Source organism: Hydra vulgaris, chromosome 13, assembly GCF_038396675.1.
Source record: "Hydra vulgaris chromosome 13, alternate assembly HydraT2T_AEP".
Classification (NCBI taxonomy): domain Eukaryota; kingdom Metazoa; phylum Cnidaria; class Hydrozoa; order Anthoathecata; family Hydridae; genus Hydra; species Hydra vulgaris.
Window position 1 is genome coordinate 20,617,501 of NC_088932.1, and position 25,730 is coordinate 20,643,230.

Here is a 25,730-nt window from a genome sequence, read left to right on the forward strand (position 1 = left end):
TTTATATTAGTCACTGATACAATTAAATCTATTTTTCATATGATTAGTTATATGTTTTTAGTTTAAAATAAACATTTAAAGTTGGATATATCCATGAATAAAAATAATCGTTTTGATTCGTCCTTAAATTACTCTAATGTAGTCTGTTTATTGTTAACAATATCTAGAATCTTTTTCTACAGATTAGGTCCGTGGTATTTAATTAAATAGGAAGTTCATTTTAATTTATATTTTGAAACAATAATATTGTTATCTGAAAACTTTGTTGCGTATTTAGGGTTAATTTTATTAAAATAAGATTGAAATATTTTTGGAGATAATCCATTTTTTGTTTTAAACATAAATAATAAAACTTGGTGTAAATTAAGTTTATAAACATTTAAAACACCGAGCACACGTAAAAGTGGTTCGCAAGGAACTCTTCTGTCGGCTCCAAATACTATTCTGCACGCATGTTTTTGTTTGTTGTAGCTTCTGTAGCCTTTGCACGCATGTTTTTGTTTGTTGTAGTTTCTTTATCTTTGTATGGTTAGTACTACCTTAAACAATATTACAATAAGACAACTAACTATGGATAAAGGCAAAAAACAATTTTTTCAGGGATGATATATTTAGAAAAGGTTTAGCCCTAAACATCATTTCAATATTATTTTTGCAATTTTTTTTTCAATACTATTTATATGTGGATACCACAGTAACTTTTCATCCAATTCTACTCCTAAAAAATTTATGAATGATTCTCTTTTAATGAAAGTGTTATTAATTTTAAGATCTGGTAATTTAAGAGGAATATTTTCAGATTTACTTACTTTATGAAAAAGTATATATTTTGTTTTATCGGCATTTAGTAAAAGTTTTTTACTTTCAAACCACTCACTAACTTTACATAGCCGTTCGTTAACTATTATAAAAGTGATTTAACAAATCTGTGAGAAAAAAAAGATTAGAATCATCAGCAAACAAAATTAAGTCTAAAAAATTTTAAAAATCCAAAGTAAGTTTTTATTTTTCACTCCGTAGTTTTCGAGTTTTGTTATTAGAATATAGTGATTTACGGTATCAAAAGCTTTGGACAGATCAATGAAAACTCCTAATGTAAAACAGTCATTACCTAAGGCGTTAGATATTCGATTGGAAATTTCAACTACTGCGTGTTCAGTAGAATGTTTATTTTTAAAGACAAATTGTTTGCAACACAACATATCATTCTCAGTTAGATGATTATAAAGTTTGTGATTATTATTTTCTCCATCAATTTTGAGAAACATGGTAATGTTGATATAGGCCTGTAATTTAAATTATTTGACTTATCTCCAGATTTAAAAACTGGTAAAATATGGGCAATTTTTAACTTATCAGGAATAATACCTGACTTTAATGAGAGATTGAAAATGTGAAATAAAGAAGGTTCAATGACGTCAAATACTGATTTTACAATATCGACACTAATTTTATCAAAACCTTCACTATTTTTACTTTTGAGACTGCTAAAAGCAGTTCTCAACTCACTTAGTTTTATATCAGTTTCATCCATAAATTTATTATTAGTTTTTAAGTATGAATCGAATGGAATAGAGTTATTAGGAATTTTAGATGCCAAATTTCGGCCAATATAAACAAAGTAGTTGTTTAGTTCTTCAGCTTTCATGAAGTTTTTAAAACTTGCATGATTCACGGTCCATGTGGTATACTTAATCCGAATTCTCCGTGCATGAACAATGGGGTGTGCAGTAAAAAAAGAGTATCTAAAAGAATTTAATACTAACACAGTAGCAGTTCTTAATGGTTATCCACGCTACAGACGTCGTGATGGTGGTTTTGTTATTAATATTATAGATAACAATGTAGATAATTGCTGGGTGGTACCTTACAATCCATGGTTATCAAAGAAATATTAAGCTCACATTAATTTTGAAGCTTACATGTCTGTTAAGGCTGTTAAATATTTGTACAAACACATATACAAGGGTTGCGACTATGCCAATAATTTAATAAATGAACATAAATCTTGATAAAGTAAACACTTTTTAGATTGTCGTTATGTTAGTGCACCTGAAGCATTTTGAGGAATTTTCGAGTATCCAATATGTCATATGTCACACACAATTATACTCCTTAAAGTTCATCTACATGAAAATCAATTAGTATATTCTAGAGCATAAATAGAAAAAAGGCTTTAGATCGTGCAGCTCAACGTGATACGCACTTAACGGCATGGTTTAAGTTAAATACTGAAAATGCAAAAGCACATTGCCATTCGTGTGTAGACATCATTTTATATCTGATGGTAAACATTGTAAATGGAAGATTAAACAAAGGGGTGGTAATTAGGTGATAGTAAGAATGTATAAAGTTAATCCAACTGGAGAGTTATTTAAGACTGTTACTTTTGCAGGCAAGAAGCATAACTGGTCGAGCCGTTTTTTAAATTTTATATATTTTATATGGAGAAGTATGTGCAATTGGTGAAAGAATTAATTTATATAAAAATTACATTAATAAACTGTTCGCGTTTTACACATTTATTTATTAAAAAAAAACTTTTCACGTTTAACCCTTTTTAGTTTACTCTCTTCTTTTTTTTAAATATTTTTAGCATTCTTTTCATTCTGTTAAAATGGTGAGGTTATGCCTAATATTTTGATTAAATAAAAATGCAAACTATTACGATTTTGTTGGGAAATTTTTCTTTCTAATTTTTGCATTATGATTAGAGTCATCCTAATAAAATATGAAGTAACTCATTAATTCTAAAAGATTGACAGAACCATTCAGCAACATTAAGCAATTTTTAGTTCAAATTTACTTTGATCTAACCGATGGATTATTTCAACAAACTGCTGAGGCTTATCTTTGGAGGGCTTAAAACCCAGAAGAATTATTCATTAAATTTAATGGTTTTGCTTACCCACATACTTTAACCTCATTCAATCTGAAATCATTTGGATAACAGTAACTAGTAAGTTTGAAACTTTTTCTAATTTATGTGGTGAAATAAATGTTTTTTTCTTAGTAACAGTCACAATTGTTCATTCTTGATGTGTCTTTTGTTTTTGGCTACTTCAAGATAAAGAAAGAATTTTTCCGGTTCTTGAAATGTGTGTGTAAATTTTACTGACGCCTTTTAAAAAAAGAGATTTGTTGATGATATACTGACGAGAAAAACCTTGGCTCATAAATATTTTATCGTCTTGGCTCATAAACATTTTATCACTAGTGTATATGACTCCCTTTTGGTATTCAAGAATAAATATCAGTATATGATATATGTTTTAAGAAAACATTTTAGCTAAAGTATATATTTTTTAAATTTATAAAAAACTAATGTTATCATAAATGAAAATCCTAACCCTAACTTTAACTTAAAATTCTAAAAACTAAATAAAACTTTTGTATTCAACTTATTCACTGGCCAGTTGGTGTAAAAACTATGATGAACCTCAAATAATAATGAATAACCTTGTTAATTCGATTGTTACCGTATAACTAATTAAAATGACATTCTTAAAAACCAATATTGTCATTCTTAAACACCAATATTGCGTAATTTCTTTCTGGTTGATAACTTTGTTAAAAAAAAAATTATAAAACACTAAACAAATTTTAACAGAAAATGTATCAAATTACATTTAGATAGTTTAAAACTTTATTAGTTTAAAATTGTTTTTATCAAAAATTATATAGACAAACACTTACCTATTTTGAGGTAATGTAGAGCATGGTAATAATGCAGTCATGCAAGCAAAAATAAAGTTGCACCCAACAAACATCTAAATGAACATAAATTTATAAACTTAAACTTTAATATATCTTTTTAAAATAAATTTGAAACCTTTTGACATTATGGTTTTTGAAATTTTTTTTTATCAAAAATTATTTTAATGTCAGGGTTTTTTAATTTATTTAACTTAAATTTATTTCCAAATTCCTAAAAAAAAAATCGCTTTAAACTTATTACAAATTAACTATTAAGTAGTAGTAGTAGTAGTAGTAGTAGTAGTAGTAGTAGTAGTAGTAGTAGTAGAAGTAGTAGTAGTAGAAGTAGTAGTAGTAGTAGTAGTAGTAGTAGTAGTAGTAGTAGTAGTAGTAGTAGTAGTAGTAGTAGTAGTAGTAGTAGTAGTAGTAGTAGTAGTAGTTGTAGTAGTAGTAAAATAAAAGCTACAAGCTGTAGTAACATTTTCGCATTGAAGCTACTGACAATTATAGAACTTATTATTATATCTGGTTAGATGCTCAATGCATTGATAATGCGGTTTTAAAAAATGTTAAAACGAGCTAAATTATTACTGTGTTTTTCACGGCGTATAATCTCTGCAATTTTTTCTTTGGCGGAGATGTGATGAGTGGGAATTGCCTGTTGAATACATCAATCTTATTAATAATCTTGTATTTTTGAATGAGGTCACCATGTATAAAACATGTGGACTTGTATTCTAACTTTTTAAGTTTATATGGTATTTTTTTAGCTCTGCATTTTATTAGCCTAATAAATTGCTCATCCTTCGCTAAATGAGAGTTAGAAACTGGATTTGCAAACTTAAGTAAAGTACAGACAAAGGTAGAGTAGGTTTTTTACAATCAAGAATCATCACAAGATTAAAAAGTGTACTTTATGAAGTCTAGCATTTGATTTGCTTTTTATAAATTAATGATGGACTGCCTTTCTACTTTTAGATCATTGGTAATTTGTTTTTTTATGTCACAATGAGAGGTGGTTTCTTTCAATGTAATTTAAGTTTTTTTTGAACAAGTGCCAAATACCTCCAGTAAGTACTCAAAATGAGATAATTTTTATGTGCAAAAATGCACAACCTGACATTACTAATTGACTATTTTATAGAAGAATGTTTCCTTTTAAATGATGCATCATTACTTTCTTAACTAGTGTCTCCATTATTTACTCGGTATTGAGGTGAGGGATACTGGTCTGTAGTTTTATGAGTTCATTCTTCAGCCCTTCTTTAAATAAAACGAAAACACGATTGTGTACATCAAGGGGTTTAGAAATATCAAGTGATTAGAGTTCAATTAGAGTGGCATGAGTGTCGAATGTCATTCTATTGAGGATCATGTTAGTCTTACAATCAAAGTGGAAAAGATTGTCTTTGGAAAACTCTTTGCTGAAAATTGTTTGAAATTGGTTGTTAAGAGAGTTTACTATTTATGTATAAAAATTGTCTTTAAGGGTTACAACTATCATTGGCTAAAGCAAATCACCCTAGAGGTTGGATGCAAGCAGATTTATTTTTGAAGCGGTTGACCATTTTCTGTCCTTTGTAATGCCATCCAAAAAAAGGCCTGTACTGCTATTAATAGATGGTCATGCAACGCATACAAAAAATATGGAGTTCCTAATGAAAGCACGTGACAATTATGTTACTGTTATTTGCTTTCCACCCATTGTTCACACCGTCTTCAGCCACTAGATGTCTCCTTCATGGCACCATTTAGTAGCAACTATTCGAATGAAGTTTGTATATGGCTGCGTACACATTATTCTAGAGTCGTGACCGAATATCAGATTCCAGAGCTATTTGGAATAGCTCATATGAAATCTGCAAACATATTGACAGCTGTGAATTATTTTAGAAAGACTGGATCAAGTCCACTTAATCCTGAAGATTTTGATGATTGGATGTTTGAGCCTTCAGAAACAACCAACAGGTCATTTCTTGAGATGGATTCATCAACACCAAATCAAACTACTAAGTCTCAAGCACAAACTATTTCACTGCAAGAATTATCCCTGACATCTTGCTCTGAATCAAAAAACTTTGTCTTCGACATCTATGGTTTCATTCACAACTGCTTCACCAGCAGAAATTGTAAGTATTTCAAATGGGAAAACTCAGCAAACTCGCAAACGATGCCAAAAAGGCAAAACAGCTATACTCACCAGTTCACCATATAAAGCGGAACTGGCGAAAAAGATGGTTATAAAAACTAAAAAAAAAAAAAAACGCTCAAACAGTTGACAAGCCTGTAAAAACAAAAAATGATACACTTGCAGAAATTGTACCACAAAAGTATGCCCCCAGCAAATTTTGTGATTTTTGTTTAATAACATTTTCAAAAACTGTTACATTTTTTTCTAAATTGCTAAAATTAAAATTTTTTTTGTTTTTGTTGTTGGTGTTGGTTGTTGAAATACACTAATAAAAAAACACAGGTCATTTTTATTTTCATATTTCATTAATCTAAACCTTAAGGGGGCTGTTATGACCCCACTTCCCTATATATATATATATATATATATATATATATATATATATATATATATATATATATATATATATATATATATATATATATATATATATATATATATATATATATATATATATATATATATATATATATATATATATAAATATATATATATATATATATATATAAATATATATATATATATATATATATATATATATATATATATATATATATATATATATATATATATATATATATATATATATATATATATATATATATATATATATATATATATATTTTGAAAAACAAGGTTGGGGCACAACCGTTTTTTTTCACTAAGTCTAATTTTTGTGTCATAACATTTTCAAAAACCGCTTTATTTTTTTCTTAATTGTAGGAATTTAAAGCTTAATGATGTGTTTATCGAAATACACTGTTAAAAAAACGCATGCCGTTTTTATTTTCATATTCCATTAATCTAAACGTTACGGGGGCTGTTATGTCTCCACTTCCCTTATATATATATATATATATATATATATATATATATATATATATATATATATATATATATATATATATATATATATATATATATATATATATATATATATATATATACATATATATATATATATATATATATATATATATATATATATAACATATATATATATATATATATATATATATATATATATATATATATATATATATATATATATATATATATATATATATATATATATATATATATATATATATATATACAGATTGTTATTTTATGTGAGCAAGGATTGACCCTGACTTCTATTGCTGCACGTTTTAATGCACGTTTTTATATTGTATTAATGTTTTTATAATGCATAGCTGCATTAAAAAAACATTAAACCAATATCAAGAAACATGTAATTATATAAGCAAAGCTAGAGCTGGATGACCAAAGATGGCTACTCAAAGGCAAATAACTTCATTCATCGTTATGCAAAAGCACATCTGTTAGCCAAGGCTTTTGTAAATTTATCTTAGATATTCCCAAATGGTGTTGCACCAAGTGTTGCGAAAATTAGAAGCCATTTGTGCAAACAGTTTAACTTAAATAATTATGTTTTGACAAAAGAAAACCTTGCCTTTCTCAAAACAATATTAGAGACCGTATTGCCTTTTGTCAAAAATACAAGCACTGGTCAGCGGAAGGTTCGGAGGATGTAATATATAGCAACAAATCACTAATCAAACAATTTGGTTGTCATTCTACAAGCATGAGACGCCCACCTTGCCAACAATACGACCCCCAGTATTTGCTTTCTACTGTAAAAAATTGCCCTAAAATCATGATATGGGGTGCCATTACAGCAAATCAAAGTGCTGGTTTATGGTTTACGCCTTTTAACACCACAATTAACAGCCATATTTATCTTCAAATACTTAAAAAAGGCTTAAAATTTTCATAAAATCATAAATACCTACAGTTTTCAGCATGATGGAGCACCTTTTCACAGGGCCAAAATTCTAAGCAGTTGTTTACGTGAGAATGGGGTTGAGATCATTGGCCCCCATCCTGGTAACTCACCCAACCTCAATCTTATTCGAAAATGCTGAAATCATCTTAAAAATGTATTTTAAAAACTAAGACTCTCATCTTCTGATGATGTACAAGAAAAAACTAGGCAGGTACGGACTCAACTTATGACTCCTAAATATTTGAGAAAGTTAATTTACTCTATGCCTACTCGCTTAGCTAATTGTTTAAATGCTAAAGGACATCATAGTAAATATTAACTTCAATTAAACAATTCACAAACATTTACTACTGTTTCAAGGATATTATTTTTGTCAATTGTAATGGTTACTAATATATTTGATAAAATAAAATAATGATTTAATAAAAACTTGTGGTTTTTATATAATGTTCCAACTTTTGATCGTAACTGTATATATATATATATATATATATATATAGATATAGATTTTTATATATATATATATATATATATATATATATATATATATATATATATATATATATATATATATATATATATATATATATATATATATATACATATATATTGCCACTATTAATACATGATATAATAAAAGTAGAAATATAGTTTATATCCATATCAATAACTAATTAACAGATTTAAAAACAACTTATTTGGAAAACATTTAGTTAAAACACTTTTTTTGTAATTTGTATAAGTTGTTCCAAGGAAGTTAAAATATTATGGGGAGTTAATTTGTTTCGCCGATAGGGGTTAATTTATTTTAAGGGGAGTTAATCTATTTTGAAATAATCTATTTTGAAATAGATTAACTCCTCGGGTAATTTTTTACGCAACGGAAGTTAATTTGGTATGGGGGTTAATTTATTTAATGACACCGGAATTCAGTTTGTATTGCCAGGTGATATAGCAATTATGTTGTTCAGGCAAGCCGAATGGAGGAACGATGTTGATTTCCTTAACGCGATATGGTTAGCCACGTATAATGAGATCAAGAGTGCTTGTCATAGAATGATTAGCTGTTTTGGATGTTGGTACGGTGACAATTTGGTGAAAATGGCATTCCTTAAAAAAAGAAACAAATAAAATTTTTTACTGATTTTATTAGAGAAGAAAACTGACCTAGAAGTACAAGTATTCTCAGGGAAATTGAAATTAACTGCAGAATTTGATACTATTGTGTTTTTTGGTCTATATTTATGTTTCAGCATTGAAAAAAGCGCTTGAAACCTTGTAGCAGTTTTCTTTACAAGAGGCATGAAAGAAGGTGGCACTGATGTTGCAGAACGAAAGATGAGGTAATTTAATGCATAAGCTGGCCTTGTTAATGGTTGCTGAACTAGTAAGATGCTAAGAGCAATTGAACGGCGTCAGCCGCTTATCTTCTTTTGAGGAATAGGTTTCTCTCTCTTCCAATTATGTTGATTGTTTTGGATATGTCGATGTATTTGATTATTTTGTTGCGGATGACAAATCAAAAGAGTTTTTTAATTAAATTTTGTGCCAGTATTGCTGCATTTTCGTTAACAAACTTTTTGTTTAAGCTGCTAAATGTTTCTTGTCTAAGAGGTTTATTAATTTAAATACTGTCTGGAAAAATGCAAAAGTATTTTTCTATTGAGGCGAGTTGTTTTGCACTTTAGATCAGAGAACTTTGCGGTGCTTATTTGAGGCAAACTCAATTATGACTAATTTATTTGGTTTAGTTGCTATTGTAGTTAAATTGGTGGTAATGTGGAACTTATTTAATAAATGAATTGAAAAATGCCCAACAACATTAAATGCAACATTTTAGATAAGTTGTTTTGAGCATACATTGAACCAAAAAACTGAAAGTTTTTGATCACACTATGAACTTGGCTTTTGATTACTGTCAGAGGATTTTTAAAAGCCAGCAACAATATCTCTTTGAGATTTCGTTTCTACATTTTTGGCATTTTTGTTGTCTGCTGTGATGATAGCTATATTGGCTTCTGAACCGTGCTTGACTACGCTTGGATGTAAATCCGTTTTTTTTTTGATGAACCCAGAGATAATGACTTTGGCTGTTGAGAGAGATTTTCTTTTAGAGTAATATTTTTGTTTTTAATAGCAGATTGTGGATTAGAAGGATGCTGACTGTTGTAACGATATACAAACAAAGAGATAATTTACACACCCTACTATTTAGAATCTACATTTGTTAAATTATTTTTCTAAAAAGTCTTTGAACATCCTTGCATGGATATCAATGTTTTAAATAATATCATACCCGCCCTACTTCAAAAAATATATGCTGAAAATAAATCTGGTTTCTTACTTGGTGATTTTTCATTGATTTGATACAATGAAATAATGACATTGTCACGCCTGATTTTTTGAACTTTTTATCTTTATATAGTATTTTCCTTTTTATCAATGTGCCGACTTAAATTCCTGATCACTCAGCTAAAATTATTGTTAATATTTTTTCTAATTTAATAACTAATAAAATTATTACAAAAAATTTGACAACATCTGTTTTTGATACCTTACGACATTTTTTTCGTTGATTGATGACATTATAAAGTTCAATGTTACAAATTCATGTTTCCAAACATTTTTTACTGAAACAACAGTGATTTTAGATTGCGAAATGCCCCTTAAATTATTCATCTAAAGATAACTATTTATTTGCCTTTATTTTTTTTCCAGTTTACAATATTAGTCATGATTGTAAAGTACTTTTAATAAACTATTAAAAGTACTTTACAAATATATATATATATATATATATATATATATATATATATATATACACAAAGTGTGATAATAGTGTGAACTAGATTTCCGATAGAAGATCACTAAGATCTTTTCATCGGAACCTTCATAAACAAACTAATTTACGAATACGTTACAATAAAGTAGAAGATATATATAGAACTTTATACATAAACAAAACTTTAAACAACATAAGCAACATATAAAATGTAAAAACAATATAATTAGTTGTAAACAACAAAACTTAAGAGAAAAATAATAAAAATCAAAAATAAAGTTAAATGATAGATAAACTAATTAGTAATACTGTAAAATGTTATCGAGGGAAAAAAATTATAAACTTTTTAAGATTAGCTTGCGTTATCCCAATATTTAAAATCGGCTCTAAACTATTATGCACTAACTACAGACCTATTTTTCTTTTATTTCACATTAGAAAGCTTCTTGAAATACTTATATATTCTAGAGTGTAATCTTTTCTAAACTCGTTTAACTGTTTAAAAAATTTTCAATTTGATTTTTGATCAAAGCATTTTAAATATTATGCGTTATTAAGTATCACAGAAAATATCAGAAAAGCTCTTAATACAGGTCATTTCGTTTCTGGTGTTTTCATTGATTAACAAAAAGCTTTCGATACCGCTCCCCATACATAGCTCACGACATGGGCTTCGCAGTACTGGTGCACATTAATTAATATCTAAACAAAGTCCTCTTCCCTCTCCCCCCTCCCCCCCCTCCCCCCAGTGTTGTTGGGCCTGCCATATTATTTTGATTTCTAAATTAGAACATTACGGAATTCGCGGTATTGAAAATGACTGGTTTTGAGATCTTATCTTTTAGATCAAAAATAGTTTGTAAGTTGAAATGGTTTTAATTCTAGTAATAAATCTGTTTTGTGTGGTTTTCCTCAAGGTTCTGTTCTTGGCCTTTTTTTGATTTTATTATACTTAAACGAACTAACCAACTCTGTTCACTTTAACGACCTAACCAACTCTGTAAACTAATAATAAACGGCTATATCCTTTGAGAGTTATTAAATATCTTGGAGCGAAATTGACTGCAATCTTTCTTAGAACTTTCACGTTGATGAACTAAGAAAGAAACTTGAGCTAACGGTATGCTTTCAGTAATTTGTCATTATGTTGATAAAGTAACATTTAAGATTATTTACTATGCCTTATTCTCATCTTATCTTAGCAGTTGTTTTCAAGTTTGGAGTCAAGTTGGAAACTGTTGCATTAACAGTTTGCTATCGTCTCAACATAAGTCTATTAGATTAATAAACTTCCAACCAAATATATCGGATACATTGAAGTTCTCAAAAAACATAAAAACTGCAACATTTCCAGCAGTAGTAAAGAATGCTAATCTTATTTTTGTTTGTGACACCTTGAAAATTTACAATTTTCTATTACAGACATGTTCAGAAAAAGTTGACTAGGACATTCCTACTCTACTAGAAATATAAACAATGGATAACTAAATATACTTTCTTATAAAACACAGTTGTATGGTAAACATTCTATTGTTTATCAGTGCGTCTGTGATTAGAACAAGAGCCTTGTATGCATTTTGAATGAGTCCAAAAAACTACATCCCAAAATACCTTTATCCTTCTTAAACAAAATCAGTTTAACAAAATTCTGAAAAACATTGTATTCTAAGTTTTAGACATTATTATACTTACTATTAATTTTTTTTTTTTAATTTTTGTTTTGTTATTACTACAATTATCATCAATTATTACTTATTTTATTTTTAAAAACTGGTGTCACTAACTCGATCAAATTTCTTATTAACTTTAACTTATTATTATAAATAATTTTATGCTCAAAACTACCATTTTAATATTTTTTATTATAATAATTTTTTATTTGTAACTATTGTAAACATACTTATTACTACAATAATTTGCATTAATTTTGTTTTCTTATTTATTATCTTATGTTATAATTATTATTACCATTATAACAACAGTAATATTAGTAATAGTAATAATACTAATAATAACAATAATAATAAGAATAATAATAGCATACACTGTGAGAATTGATGAAATCATTTGAAGAGCACAACAAAAGATGTTGTGCTTTATCAGCTATAAATGTTTTTATAATAGCATTATATACTTTTTAATGTATATAATCTTTATTTAGTGTTAATTGATAAACAATTTTTTAATAGTTTCAATTATCAAGTTTATTTTTGAATTGATCAATTGTTATTGATTCTATAATATACAGCGGTGAACCGTTCCAAGCTTCTACTCCACACAAAAATAAATTAATGTAGCATTACTATTACAGTACGTCTTTGTTAACTTTTGGTTATGACCACGTAAATTGTAAAATTTTAATTAAACTTTGCATATTGAATCGTTTATCCAATTAATCTCCTCATAGCCATTTTGTATTCTATATTAAAAGGTTATGACAAACGCCAAAAAATAGCTTTAACTATAAGAATAGCTAAAGCTTAAACTTAAAATAAATTAAACACATTGCCATGTATGCAGTTTGACATTACAACTTTTAAATGTTTAAGACATGAGAACATAAAATTCATAAAATCAAATATAAGTAAAAAACAAACAAGACCAACCGTTTTAGCTCCAAGCTTATATTGTAACTAAAAGAAAAAAAATTCAGAATAAAATATGAAATATATAATCAAAAATACGCAGGGACTTTTTTATTTAAATGGGAACATATATATATATATATATATATATATATATATATATATATATATATATATATATATATATATATATATATATATATATATATATATATATTATATATATATATATATATATATGTATATATTTATATATGTAGATAGATGGATAGATAGATATATATATATGTAGATAGATGGATAGATAGATATATATTTATGTATATTAGGGCGATAGATATATATGTATGTATAATAGGGTAATGACTTTTCGATTTTTTTCTCAAACATTGTTTCCTGTAACACAAATGAATGAACTTTTGCCTATTAATGACTAAAATTACGTTTTCTCCATTAAACTATTAAAAAAAGTCACGCACAAACCACTTCGAATTGATTTTTATGTAGACATTTTAGCATTTTAGGTAACTGTATTTAATATATATATATATATATATATATATATATATATATATATATATATATATATATATATATATATATATATATATATATATATATATATATATATACATATATATATACTGCATAACATAAATCTTGAAACCAACTTGTGCAATAATTTATGTAGCAGGGAAATGTGTAGAATTTTCCAAAACATTGTATAACACTATGCGCAAACAGTCATGACAGTGACATCACGGCGAAGATATTGTTCGCGAAGCTTCTGTAGAGTTCTATATTTTTCTTCAGCTGTTTTGCAGTCTGCTATAAACTGGTATATAAGCGTGTTCAATACGGATAGTTGAGTTTTAATTATCTTAATTTGATGTCAACATTATTATTGCCTTACTCAATTAATGTGCATTCTTTTTACTTTAAGTATAAAGAGATCTCCGTATTAATTGGTAAGTTACATTTAACTCTTTCGCAAATAATAATTGAGCATATAATATTTTATTAGTTTTTGCTTTTTTACATTTTCTATAATTGCTATTTGTTTCTTTTGAAATAAAATATATTAACAAAAACAGTTCAATTAAAAACTTAATAACAGTTTCTTGAATTTGTTACGTAATTAATATTGACGTTAAGGTCTTTCCGATTTCAGTTGCTGAGTAAAAGACAACATGTTGTTCAAGAAGAGCTTTTTTAACATAGAGAAGAACAAGGAAACCTAAACAAAGAACTTAGCCCTGTTTCAGGCCCAATCAATAAGAGGCAACGTGACAATTTATGAAGCACACTTGAGCGAACGGAGTCGCATGCGCCTGAAAAACCACTTCAAATTTCTTGAATCCACTGCTAAAGAACGGAGAGAGAGGATCGTTTTAATTTCTGTAGAGCTTAAAGGCTGCTTTCAATTTTTCGTAAATGCTCATCAAATCCTGCACAAAAAAATACTTGATGTTTGGTGATTTAGTCGACCCATGGTGCTCATCGTCGATAACATTGCGAAGAACGCGGTCTAGCACATGGTGCAGGTAAATGATGAACTTGAGTCTGGAGTAATCTTTCTCTTTAAAAATTTGCTGCAGCCTGTCTTCTTGCCAGTATTCACGTTTGTTTTTTTCGGCAACAATAATCACAACTGATCCCCACAGATTGAACTCCTCTATCACATCCTGGAGTCCTTCTGCGATTGTTTGAGCTTTCTCATTTTTCAATATTAGCGCAATCAACTTAATTTCTTTAGATTCATTCTTGAGGACCCCGGCCTATTATTCAAAGCCCTCAATATATTTGCCGTCATAATGTATGCTCCACTTCTCCAGATGAAGCATGCTTGCCATATATTTCTTTACCTGAGCAGCTCTCGTGTAGATAGCCTTGTTGATTGCTAATTGACATGGGTTTGGGATTTCAATTTCCTCACCAGAGAGCTAGCGACACACCACTGCTGCTCCCTGGAACGACAACTTTGAGCATGTAACAATACATCTTGTAATGCCTATTGGGTTATGCTTCCTTTTGCTTATTGATGCTGTATTGTCATGCTCCCAAGGACAATCTGTACTGTTTTTGGATGAGTCCGTGCTATTTTCGGAACAATCAGGTAGCGCTAAGCTGGTAATTGTGGACACAGTCGCTTTCATTGCCTTATTTCGTTTGGATGGGTGGATGGTATGACAAACGTGACCTTTACTCCCAATTTGCAGTTTGTAGAGTTTCTCATCCTCTCGACACAACCAATCGCTTTTCATCTTGGTCATGTTAAACAGTTCATTCAATGAATTAAAGTTTTTTTTTTCTGCAGCGCTCGTAGTCTTTCAGAAGCTTTGCTAGTTTTACACAAATGGTTTGATCAGGTACATGTGGGAAGTTCAACGTTTTGCTTCATAGATCTTAGTAACGGTAAAACTGAGATTAAGGAAATAGGAGGCTGTAGAGATGCATGAAGTTTCTCTACTACCTCAATTGTGTCTTCCATCACTAAACCGAGAGGAATAGGATCCACATTAATAATTTCAAACAGATTCCAAACATCAGCAATGTATGCTGGAACTCTCCTGCAATTCTTGCCTTTCTTGCATTTATTCTGATGCCAGAAACGCGGATCATGTTGCGTAAAATCTGTTCCTTTATTTCTTACTCATGGGCTGACCATTGGTTCAGCAATCAATTATTCTGCCTTGAAAATTTTAAAGAACTATCTGAAGCTCTGAATGACTACCCAAAAGCTCTCAATTGCATGAAAACTTGCTGGAAAACAGATGAATCTCCGATCAACATTGCCCTTAGCAACCAGTGCTGTGAGCGTGCCATCAAAGTTATGCAAGAGTAGAATATTTGACTTCCTTGTGCGTTTGATGATCCTATATAATGTTGTATTCATGTGACACTACAGCTTGAGTTCAATTTTGTATATGCTTACAGTGACTTCAAAAATTTGGCCAAAAGCTAGTAAATAAAGATCTTAAAATCATTTTGTGCGAGAGGTTTGTTTATCAAATCGCCTTTAATGCAATATTTTATTTAATCTTCAATGAAAGCTCATCAAATTATGATACAGGCAAAAGTAAGTTGTATATAAGGCATCACCCTAATGTATATAGATATAAATGTATGTATATATATATATATATATATATATATATATATATATATATATATATATATTTATATATATATATATATATATATATATATATATATATATATATATATATATATATATATAATATATATATATATATATATATATATATATTAGGGTGGTTATAAAAACAACACTTTTTGAAAATGTCTGATGGCACCCCCTAAATGTGTTTTTTGTAATAAATTAATACTGCATTTAAAAAATTTTAAAGAAATAATATTTTTAGGGGTTGCTCAAGACCATTAAACATCAGACGGGTCCCTAATATTTTGAAAAAAAAAGTTCTTTTACAGTATATCATGTTGGTTCTCAAAAGAAGTGAAATTTTGTAAAACATCCAAAAACAATAATCATTTTTTATAAAAATCATTAGTTTAATTTTTATAGCTTAAAACTATTGTTTTTTAACAAAAAATAATGATGTACATTTTATTGCAGTTTTTCCAAAGTAACTTTTTTAATTTGTGTTTTCATAAACTTTTTTTATTATTTTGAAAATTTTTATAAAATTTTACTACTTTTGAGACCCAACATTATGCGCTTATAAAAAACTTTTTTTAATAAATATTAGGCACCCGTCTGATTTTAAGGGCCTTGAGTAACAAATTAAAATTTTTTTTATTCAAAAACTTCTGAAATGTAGAACTAATTTATTACATAGAACACGTTTAGGGGGTGCCATCAGACGTTTTTAGAAAAAAGATATTCCTTAAAATAAATGTTTATTTAAAGTAAAATAAGTTTTGTATAAAATAAGGTATGATGTGTTTTTTAAGTAAAATGGTTGAAGATAAACGTCACTGGACTGTTTCTCAGAAAAAGTTAGCTGTCGATCTAGTCAATCAGAGTAAAACAATTCGTCAGGTGAAGCAAGAGACTGGAATTCCTCATAATACAGTATCCGACATAATGAAGAAGTATAATTTGATTGGAACAACAGCCACAAAAAAAGGGCAGGGTTGTAAAAAAAAGATTTTTTAGAGTTTCGATTGAAACTTAATTACAAAACGTCAAGAAAAATAATTTTATTTCTGCTCGAAAGCTGACTGAACAAGCAGAAGCGAATTATGGAATCAAATTATCAGACAATCAGAAATCGCATCCGAGATCAGGAATTTCAAGGACGACTTGTGCTTAATAAACCATATTTGAGTAAGAAAGATATGAAAAAAGAATGGAGTTTGCTAAGAAGTTTAAAAACATGCCGTTAAGTTTTTAGAAAAAGATCTTGTGGAGCGACGAATCGAAATTCAACTTAAAGTTATCTGAAGGAACCCAAAAAGTTTGAAAAAAAGCCTACGAGCTAAGCTGCGTAAAAGGAACTGTCAAATATGGTGGCGAAAACGTGGTATGGGGGTCAATGGCTTGGAAGTTGTGTCTGAAAACTCCAATCTATTGATAGTATAATGGATCAGGGGCAACACAGATATATATTAAAGCTAAATTTGAAGTCATCTGTTCAAAAACTTTGGCTAGGATCTGATTTTCTATTTCAGCAAGATAACCATCCCAAGCATAGTGCCACTAAAACCAAGGAGTGGTTTGCTAAAATAATGTTGAGGTCTTAAAATGGCCCACACAATCACCGGATCTTAATCCCGTTGAACATTTGTGGAAATTTTTAGACCGAAAATATGAAGATTGGTCATTTTCCAAAGAAGATTATTTAAAGTGGCATTGAAGAAGCCTGGAAAATGATTCAACCAGAAGAAACGAAATCATTATTCGAATCAATGCCTTGACGTCTTCAAGCTGCAGTCTAACCAAAGGGAGGCCCAATAAAGTATTAAAATAATTGTTTTGTTATACAATAATTTATTATGAAACAAAAAATGTATTTGGTCAAAATTTTTCTTGACAATAAGAAAGCAACCTAAGTTCCTTTATTTTGAGACTGAAAACTTTGTGATTCATATTTTTTATTAAAAAAAATAGAATCTATTTAAAAACATGTTATTAAATACTTATCAACCTTGAGTTTACCAAAAAAGTGTAAAGTTACGAATATACAGCACTTTTTTTAGGAAAAATATTTAAAAAAATGTTTGGTCGAATAATATTTTGAGACACTGTATATATATATATATATATATATATATATATATATATATATATATATATATATATATATATATATATATATATATATATATATATATATATATATATATATATATATATATATATATATATATATATATATATATATATATATATATATATATATATATATATATATATATATATATATATATTATATATATATATATATACCTCAATATTCCCAACATTTAATAAATTTATTTCTAATTTTTATCATAATTTACACAAACCTTTGAAGTACCAAATTGTACTATTAAAAACAAAATACTTGAAATTAACAACATAATGCCAATGTCAAATACTGTCATTGCAGCTCCACCTGAAATTATTAATATATTGTTTAGAACTTTATTAATGATATTTTTCAAATGTTATTATAATCCTTTGAATTAACTCTAACATCAAATTTGAAATTTATATGTTAAAAAAATCAAAACATTTATTACATAAAATTTTAAAACAATATATATTTACATTTTATGTAATTAAGTAACTCCGTTGAGCTTTGGAATTTTTTTAGTAAGATTTAAAATATATTGAGGGTCATTTTTATAATTTAATTATTTTTTTATAGTCAATTTTTAATACATGAAAAATTGTAATTAGTTAAGTTTGTTTAGTACTTTGCTTTAAACTTTTCTTTTTTAATTAAATTATCTACAGGACGGAAATCTTGGCAGTCTAATTTAGCTTATATAGTTTATAACTGATGAAATAACCTAATAAAAATATTTGTATTAAAAAAATATATTATACACGTGTTTTATATTTGGTTTTTGATACTCTAAGTCATTATTGATATTAAACTCTCTGACGCAATGTATTGAATGCAACTATTACTCTAAATCTCTGTCTAAGATCATTATATCTTTTCTTAATATTATGAGTTTTGGCATGTTTTTAACTCACCATCATTGTTTATTTTCTGTTTTTTTTATAACACGCTTGACATCATTAATTTTTACCACTCATGTCTCACTAATATACATTATAACTCTAGATGCATTTGGTGTACAACATTTCTCGAACCTTTAACTATGCACTGTTAATATTAGAAATTATTTAAATGTGCTTGAGTGTGCCTGAGCACATTCAAAAAGTCTCTTACTCCATGTGATTTACTTGTATCTACATGCTAAATAAACTTACCATCACGCTATATTTTTCCAATACATAATATTATAATACTTTTTTTTAAATTCTCTATCGACAAAAAAAGTATATTTTCTACACTCAAAACTATCAATATTATACTAAATTTTTTGTAAACCAATAGTTTACAAACATTATAAACATTAGAGTTTACTCAAGCTTTTCTACAAGCTCTGCATTGACACTTATCAGTATTTTACTTGTTTGTTCATGACCTTACAATTTAAAAATTTTCTCATATTCAACTTTACCTTTTAGGTTAGGTAATACTTTTTTTTATTTCACAATCATCAAGTTGTTGCTTGATGATAGTAAAATACAACTACATTCTCATATGTAGAAATGCATGAGAAAGTAGTTTACGCATAAACGCATGAAAATGTAGTTTATACACAAATTACACTCTCATGCGTTTATGCGTTTAATTATAAAATGCATATATTTATCTTACTCTAGCGATTGACTATAGATTTGCTCAATTTGCATAACTTGTAATTCTATTGAAATTATATGTAGTTTACTTATGTGTATGTATTACAACATGAATCCAAATACCAATTGAAATTTCAAGGGGAGCCCTCTGAATAGCTGATTTCACTTTACTATGAATAAGCTTAAAGATGGTTTCATTTACCCATTAGCTTAATAGTTTTATACTCAGTATTATAACTTAACTTTGAGTTGTTGTTTTGGTGATCTCCTAAGCTTATTTACAGGAGATAAACCAATCAGAATAAACTTTTATTTTAATTTAACTACTCTCTGAGCAATATTTATAAATACACTTCTTCTTTCTTTCTTCACCTTCCTCTTACTTTAACTTTACTTGTATTTTTTTTTTTAATTTATATCTTTCTATTTGAAAGACGCAATTTCAATATACAATGTCTTTGAAGATCCTTTGTTCTTCTGTATACTTCTTAAACGGAATGTTTTTTTGTTTTTTTTTTCTTTTGGAATTATTATTTCTGCATGATGTAATTACTCATTTTTAAATTCTGTAAATGTATTAACTCACATTTTTTTAATATATAATATTAATACATTATCTTTCAATTTTTGAATTTTGCTCAGAAATTTTTTACGACTTTTTTAATTTCTTTAAATTTCCAGTCTAGCTCAAGAATAGGGTTCTCAGACTTACGGCTCTTTATTTTTAGTTCTTTTTAATTTTGACTCATTATCTTTTGTCCAGCGAGCAAAGCTTGCAACTTTTAAATTGTCCGGGTTTTGCAATTCTATACGTTTTAATTTTTTCACGAGTTTTTTTACATTGTTTCGTCTATTTTCTGGCTTAACACTACTATATTTGAGAAACAAAAAATAGAACAATAAAAGTTAAAAAATAAAATTCTTCCACTCAAAACTAACTGTTTTCAAAATTGTTTAGTTTTTCATTTCTTGTGTTGTTCTATAGAACAGTAAAAGAGTTCGAAAACTTAAAAAAACAGTATATCTATTTGTTTTTAACTAAAACGTATTTACCCCATCACAATATGTCTTTTTCAGTTGCACTTACCCAGTGGGTACGTGATGTAAAAAAGACGCCTTTTGAACATCTTTTAAACGTTTTGGACGTCTTTTGAATGTTTAAAAGATGTCTTTTATAAGTCTTGTTATTCAAGAGCAGACTCAGAACTTACTGAGTATGCTCTTGTATAGCATCACTTGAATTGAATTGGGGCTTTTTCTATAAAAAAGACTTCAGTTTCTATTAGGAGAAAAATTCAAAGTATTGAATACTATGAAAGACAAGTACTTTGCTGAAAGGTGCAACAAAATGAGGCAAAGTGTACAATTTGTGATAATTACGTGTTCGTCGCTAACAAACGCCTCATAAATATACAGAAACACAAAAACCTTATAGAAGTGTCTGCGCCATTAAATAAGTCGACGTCTTTTTTTCAATCTAAAAACTCAAAGATATTAAAAATCATAATTTAAAAAATACTTAAGACTCATTTTGATTTTTATTGTTGTTTGAGACGTTTTTTTGTTATGAATAAATAATAGTTAATAACACTGTCACTTTACTCAGTATTGTTTTGTACTGTAACACATAATTATTTTAGTTTTATTTAGCATCGGTTATTATTATTTTTTATTCGCGTTCGATGAAAGTACCTTTGCTAGAGGATCAGAATCCCACCCCCTCTCTCCCAAAATAATGTTATTAGCACCCCAAAATCTTCCATTACTAGATACTATTATAATTTATTATGTTTTCATTTTGGCTTTTTTAAGTCTTTCTTTGGGCTACCGTGTATCTGGCAACCCTAGTCAGGAAGGCGTGCGTTCGCACTTGATAATTATATTACAAAGCTTAGAGACCACTCTGTTACTACGGTCGCATGTCGGTCATATGTGCTATTCTTGTCGGATAGATTATATCATATACAATGTAGACCTCAAAGTTCATGGTTCATATGATAGCAATAAGTAATTTTTTACATGCATATTCAAAGTTTGCATTTATTAGATGGTTTAACTATGAGAGCCATATTACACCTAATGACCACTTTGTTTTAACAACTTGACCATGAAAGTTAAAAATTTTTTAAAAATCAACATTTAAAATATAGGCTCCAATAGCATATCTAGACTAAACTAAATAAAAAGCTTAAAAAAAAACGCTTTTCAAAAAAAAAAAAAAACAATTTAACTAAAATAGAGAAAAAAAAGAACTTAACTAAAATAGTTAGCTCAATAGATTTTAGATTATCGGTCATCGGATGTGCTGGGCAGTTATCTATTATAAACACAACTTTCTTTTTTTCTTTTCTTAACTTTGTATCCATTTCCGGTATCCACTCGTTGAATGATACGCTATCCATTAAGCTTTTATTTTTGAATTCTGTATCTGCAAAGTAAGAGCTTAACCGCTTTACAGCAACGAGGTGATTTTGATTTAGCTATTATAAACATAGAAACTTTATCTCTCGCTTTTGCTTTTAGAATTGATGCTGGTACTGCTACCTTTCTACTAGTGTTGTGCGAAATTTGAAACTTCGTTTGCGAATTCGAAACTGACTTTTAGTTTTGTTTTGAATCGAACTTTTTTTTTAGTTTCGAACAATTCGAATTTTTGAAGTATAGTATCTTGGTTTCGAAGCGAACCCAAAGTTAATCGAATTTTATCGTTTAAAAGTGAAAGAAAAAAGTTATTCAGTTCCACAATGGCGGATAGTAACGATGGTAATTGTCGAAGTATTGTCTGGGAATTTTTTAATAGACAAAAAACGAATGGCAATAGAATTATAGGCATTTGCAAAATAGGAACGTGCAAGTTACCTGTTCAGTGTCCAACTGGAGCAACAACACGTCTTTATGCTCGCTTACGTGCTGCTCATCCGAAAGCGCATAAATAGTGTGTAGCGAAAAATGGAGAGAATCATAAAAGAAAACTTGCACAACAAGAATTGAAAAATGAAAATAAGAAGCAAAGTAAAGTTGATGACCTTATTAATAAGAAAGCACATTGGTCGTCAAGTCATCCAAATGCCATCGCTATAACGAATTCGGTTGGTCGCATGCTTGCTCTAGACATGTTACCATACGACTTTGTAGAAGGCAGAGGATTCAAAGAACTGATGAAATTAATGGAACCACAATATCTGGTGCCAAGCAGAACTACGTTTTCAAGATCAGTTGTACCTGAGTTATATTGTAGTGTAAAACAGAAAACTGCTAATGAAATATATCGAGATTTTGAAGATATTCCTTCATATTCATTCACGACTAACCTGTGGACTTCGAGGGCGCATTTATGTATTTCTGTCTGTCATATGGAAGCCCTGAATTTGAGCTAAAGACATTTGCATCAGAAAACAAGCCGTTTCCAGGAGAACATACCGGCGAAAGCATTCTTGAATTTTTAGACAAGACTATTGATAATTGGGAGCTTCCTCGGACTGTTCCAATTTATTCGTTGCGTGATAATGGCAGTGATATGAAAAGCGCCATGAATCTCTCACAATCATTTTATGATCTTTCTTGTTTTGATCACACACTTTACAATTAACCATCAATGATGCCATGTGTGAAACTGATGGAATGCCGACTGACCTTTCCAAAAGCCGTCGTTTTGTGTCCCATTATCACCATAGCTGCCAGGCTACACAGAATTTGCACAGAGAGCAAAAGCGATTAGGAAAGGTAGAACGAGAACTGATAATCAATGTTTCTACTAGGTGGAACTCGGATTACTTTATGCTGAAGAGATTATGCGAAGAAAAAGATGCTAAATCTGCAGAGCTAGCAATAAGTGAAAAAATTGATAACTTGACTGATGCATACTGCAAGCTTGCTGAAGGCTATCACACAATTCTTGCTCCATTTGAACAAGCAAGTAGAGACTTATGTGGCAAGAACTACCCAACGTTGTCTATGAAAATTCCGGCTTTGCATGGCTTAAATCAGCATTTGCAGCGATTTATCAATGATCCTTCACATTAGGATTGTGCTGTAGTTATTGCTCGAAAATTAAAGTTAAAACTAGACCGACGATTTCCACAATTCATATCAGCTTTGCCTGATGCAGCATGTACATTTCTTGATCCACGCTACAAATCCATCTTCTTCACTGAACAACAGCAAGCTACTGTTGTAGACAGTCTTCATCAGTACTTTAAGGAATTCCGATCTCGCGGCGGTACTGGTGTTGGTGGAGGTGGACATTGTGCCTTGAGCAATCATGACACGAACTTAATTCAAGGTACAATTCAATTACGTTTTATGTTACGTGATTAACACAGATTAAGACTTGATGGTAAAGGTAATGGCCTGCAGTTCAGATTCAACTTTCACATTTACTTCATTGTGGTTTAATTTAATTACAGATGAATAATAAAACAATAATGCATAGGTTTTCATTTCTGTTTGCATGTTTTACATCTATTTATATTATATAATACTTTGTAGGAACATCTGCTAGTGCTGGTGCTCTCGCTCCTGCTTTTGGAAGTGCTGGTCCTGATTCAGGTCCTGGTCAGACATTAGCTGCAGCCTCCAAGCCAAGTAGTTTATGGGATGACTTCGACAGCATGCTTACAACAGCAACTGCGAATAGGAAGCTGCCAGTTGATGATGCAGCTTGTGTGCAAGAGGAGGTCAGAATGTATATGATTGAACCTCCTATTGGAAGGAACGTCAATGTGCTTGATTGGTGAAAAATTATTCATCACCGTCTGCCAAAACTTTCAAGAATAGCAAGGGCACTGTTGGCTATTCCAGCAACTTCTGTAAATTCTGAGAGATTGAACTCGACGTGTGGTAGCATTGTTACAAGAAGGCAATGTAATCTACTCTCTGAGCATGTGGTTGAACTAACTTTTATTCACGAAAATTTGTAGTATAGCACATAGCAGTAGCGTACCGAAGCCAGACTGCCCTGTCAGCCACAGTTAGTACAGTACACTATAGATTAAGGTCTTGGATTTTCTGGAACAATTGCTTATGCATGTACTACTACTTTACATAACTGTATAGCATTTGCATTCATTATAGCATTGTATTTTTACTTGTATTGTATTATCTGTTAAACTATAACTGTAAATATAATACTAGTCCTAGTCTTTATTCTATGCACTGCATTGCAAGTACTTGACTTGATTTTTTTATTAACTTGAATTATTGCACATTGTAATTGTATAGTATGATACTAGTCTCATTTGATTTAGTTCACTTTTATTTGACTCTAGAGTCTAGTCTGTGTTGCTTAGTATTTTGTTTACATTATAAATCTGCAATATGATTGGTTATTAAATATAAAATGTATAATGTTTCATTTCTGTTCTGTGTTCTGTCACACACTATAAGTTATTACTATTTAAATACCAAATATCAGTGCAGCGTACTTTCGAATCGAATCGAATTCGAACGAAAGTGGCTTAGTTTCGTTTCGAATCGTTTTGAACTTAAAATTTTAGTTTCGCACATCACTAGTTTCTACAACTTACATTTAAACAACTTACATTACTTTAAACAACTATATTATCTAAAATTGAAAATGTTCCTTAACATTAGAAAAATAATAGCTTTCACTTAACAGATAAAATGGTTAGACTAAGCAAATGTTTGAGCTAACGAGGGCTCGAGTTATAGAGTAATTTTTATGGGAAAGTATTAGAAAGGGTGCAAAGGGAACTTGAAAGTACTTCAAGTTACTGGAATTTTGAGTTAACCGGGGTTCGAGATATCGGGAGTTTACTGTAACTTAAATCAAGTTTTTAGATAAAGGAGAGTGGGTCCAAACATTTGTTTTTTCTGCCTGC

The 25,730-nt window shown here is 29.0% G+C and overlaps 1 protein-coding gene across 1 annotated transcript in view; it reads right to left on the reverse strand.

Annotated features, from left to right (window-relative positions):
* LOC136089512 (uncharacterized) overlaps nt 1-25,730 on the reverse strand; it is a 78,349-nt gene that overhangs the window by 21,851 nt on the left and 30,768 nt on the right. Inside the window, exons 4-6 of the mRNA XM_065815558.1 lie at nt 18,537-18,625; nt 13,065-13,091; nt 3,697-3,770 (exon numbers count right to left, since the gene is read on the reverse strand). Of these exons, the coding sequence (XP_065671630.1) occupies nt 3,697-3,770; nt 13,065-13,091; nt 18,537-18,625 (190 nt within the window). The remainder of the gene's footprint in view (nt 1-3,696; nt 3,771-13,064; nt 13,092-18,536; nt 18,626-25,730) is intronic.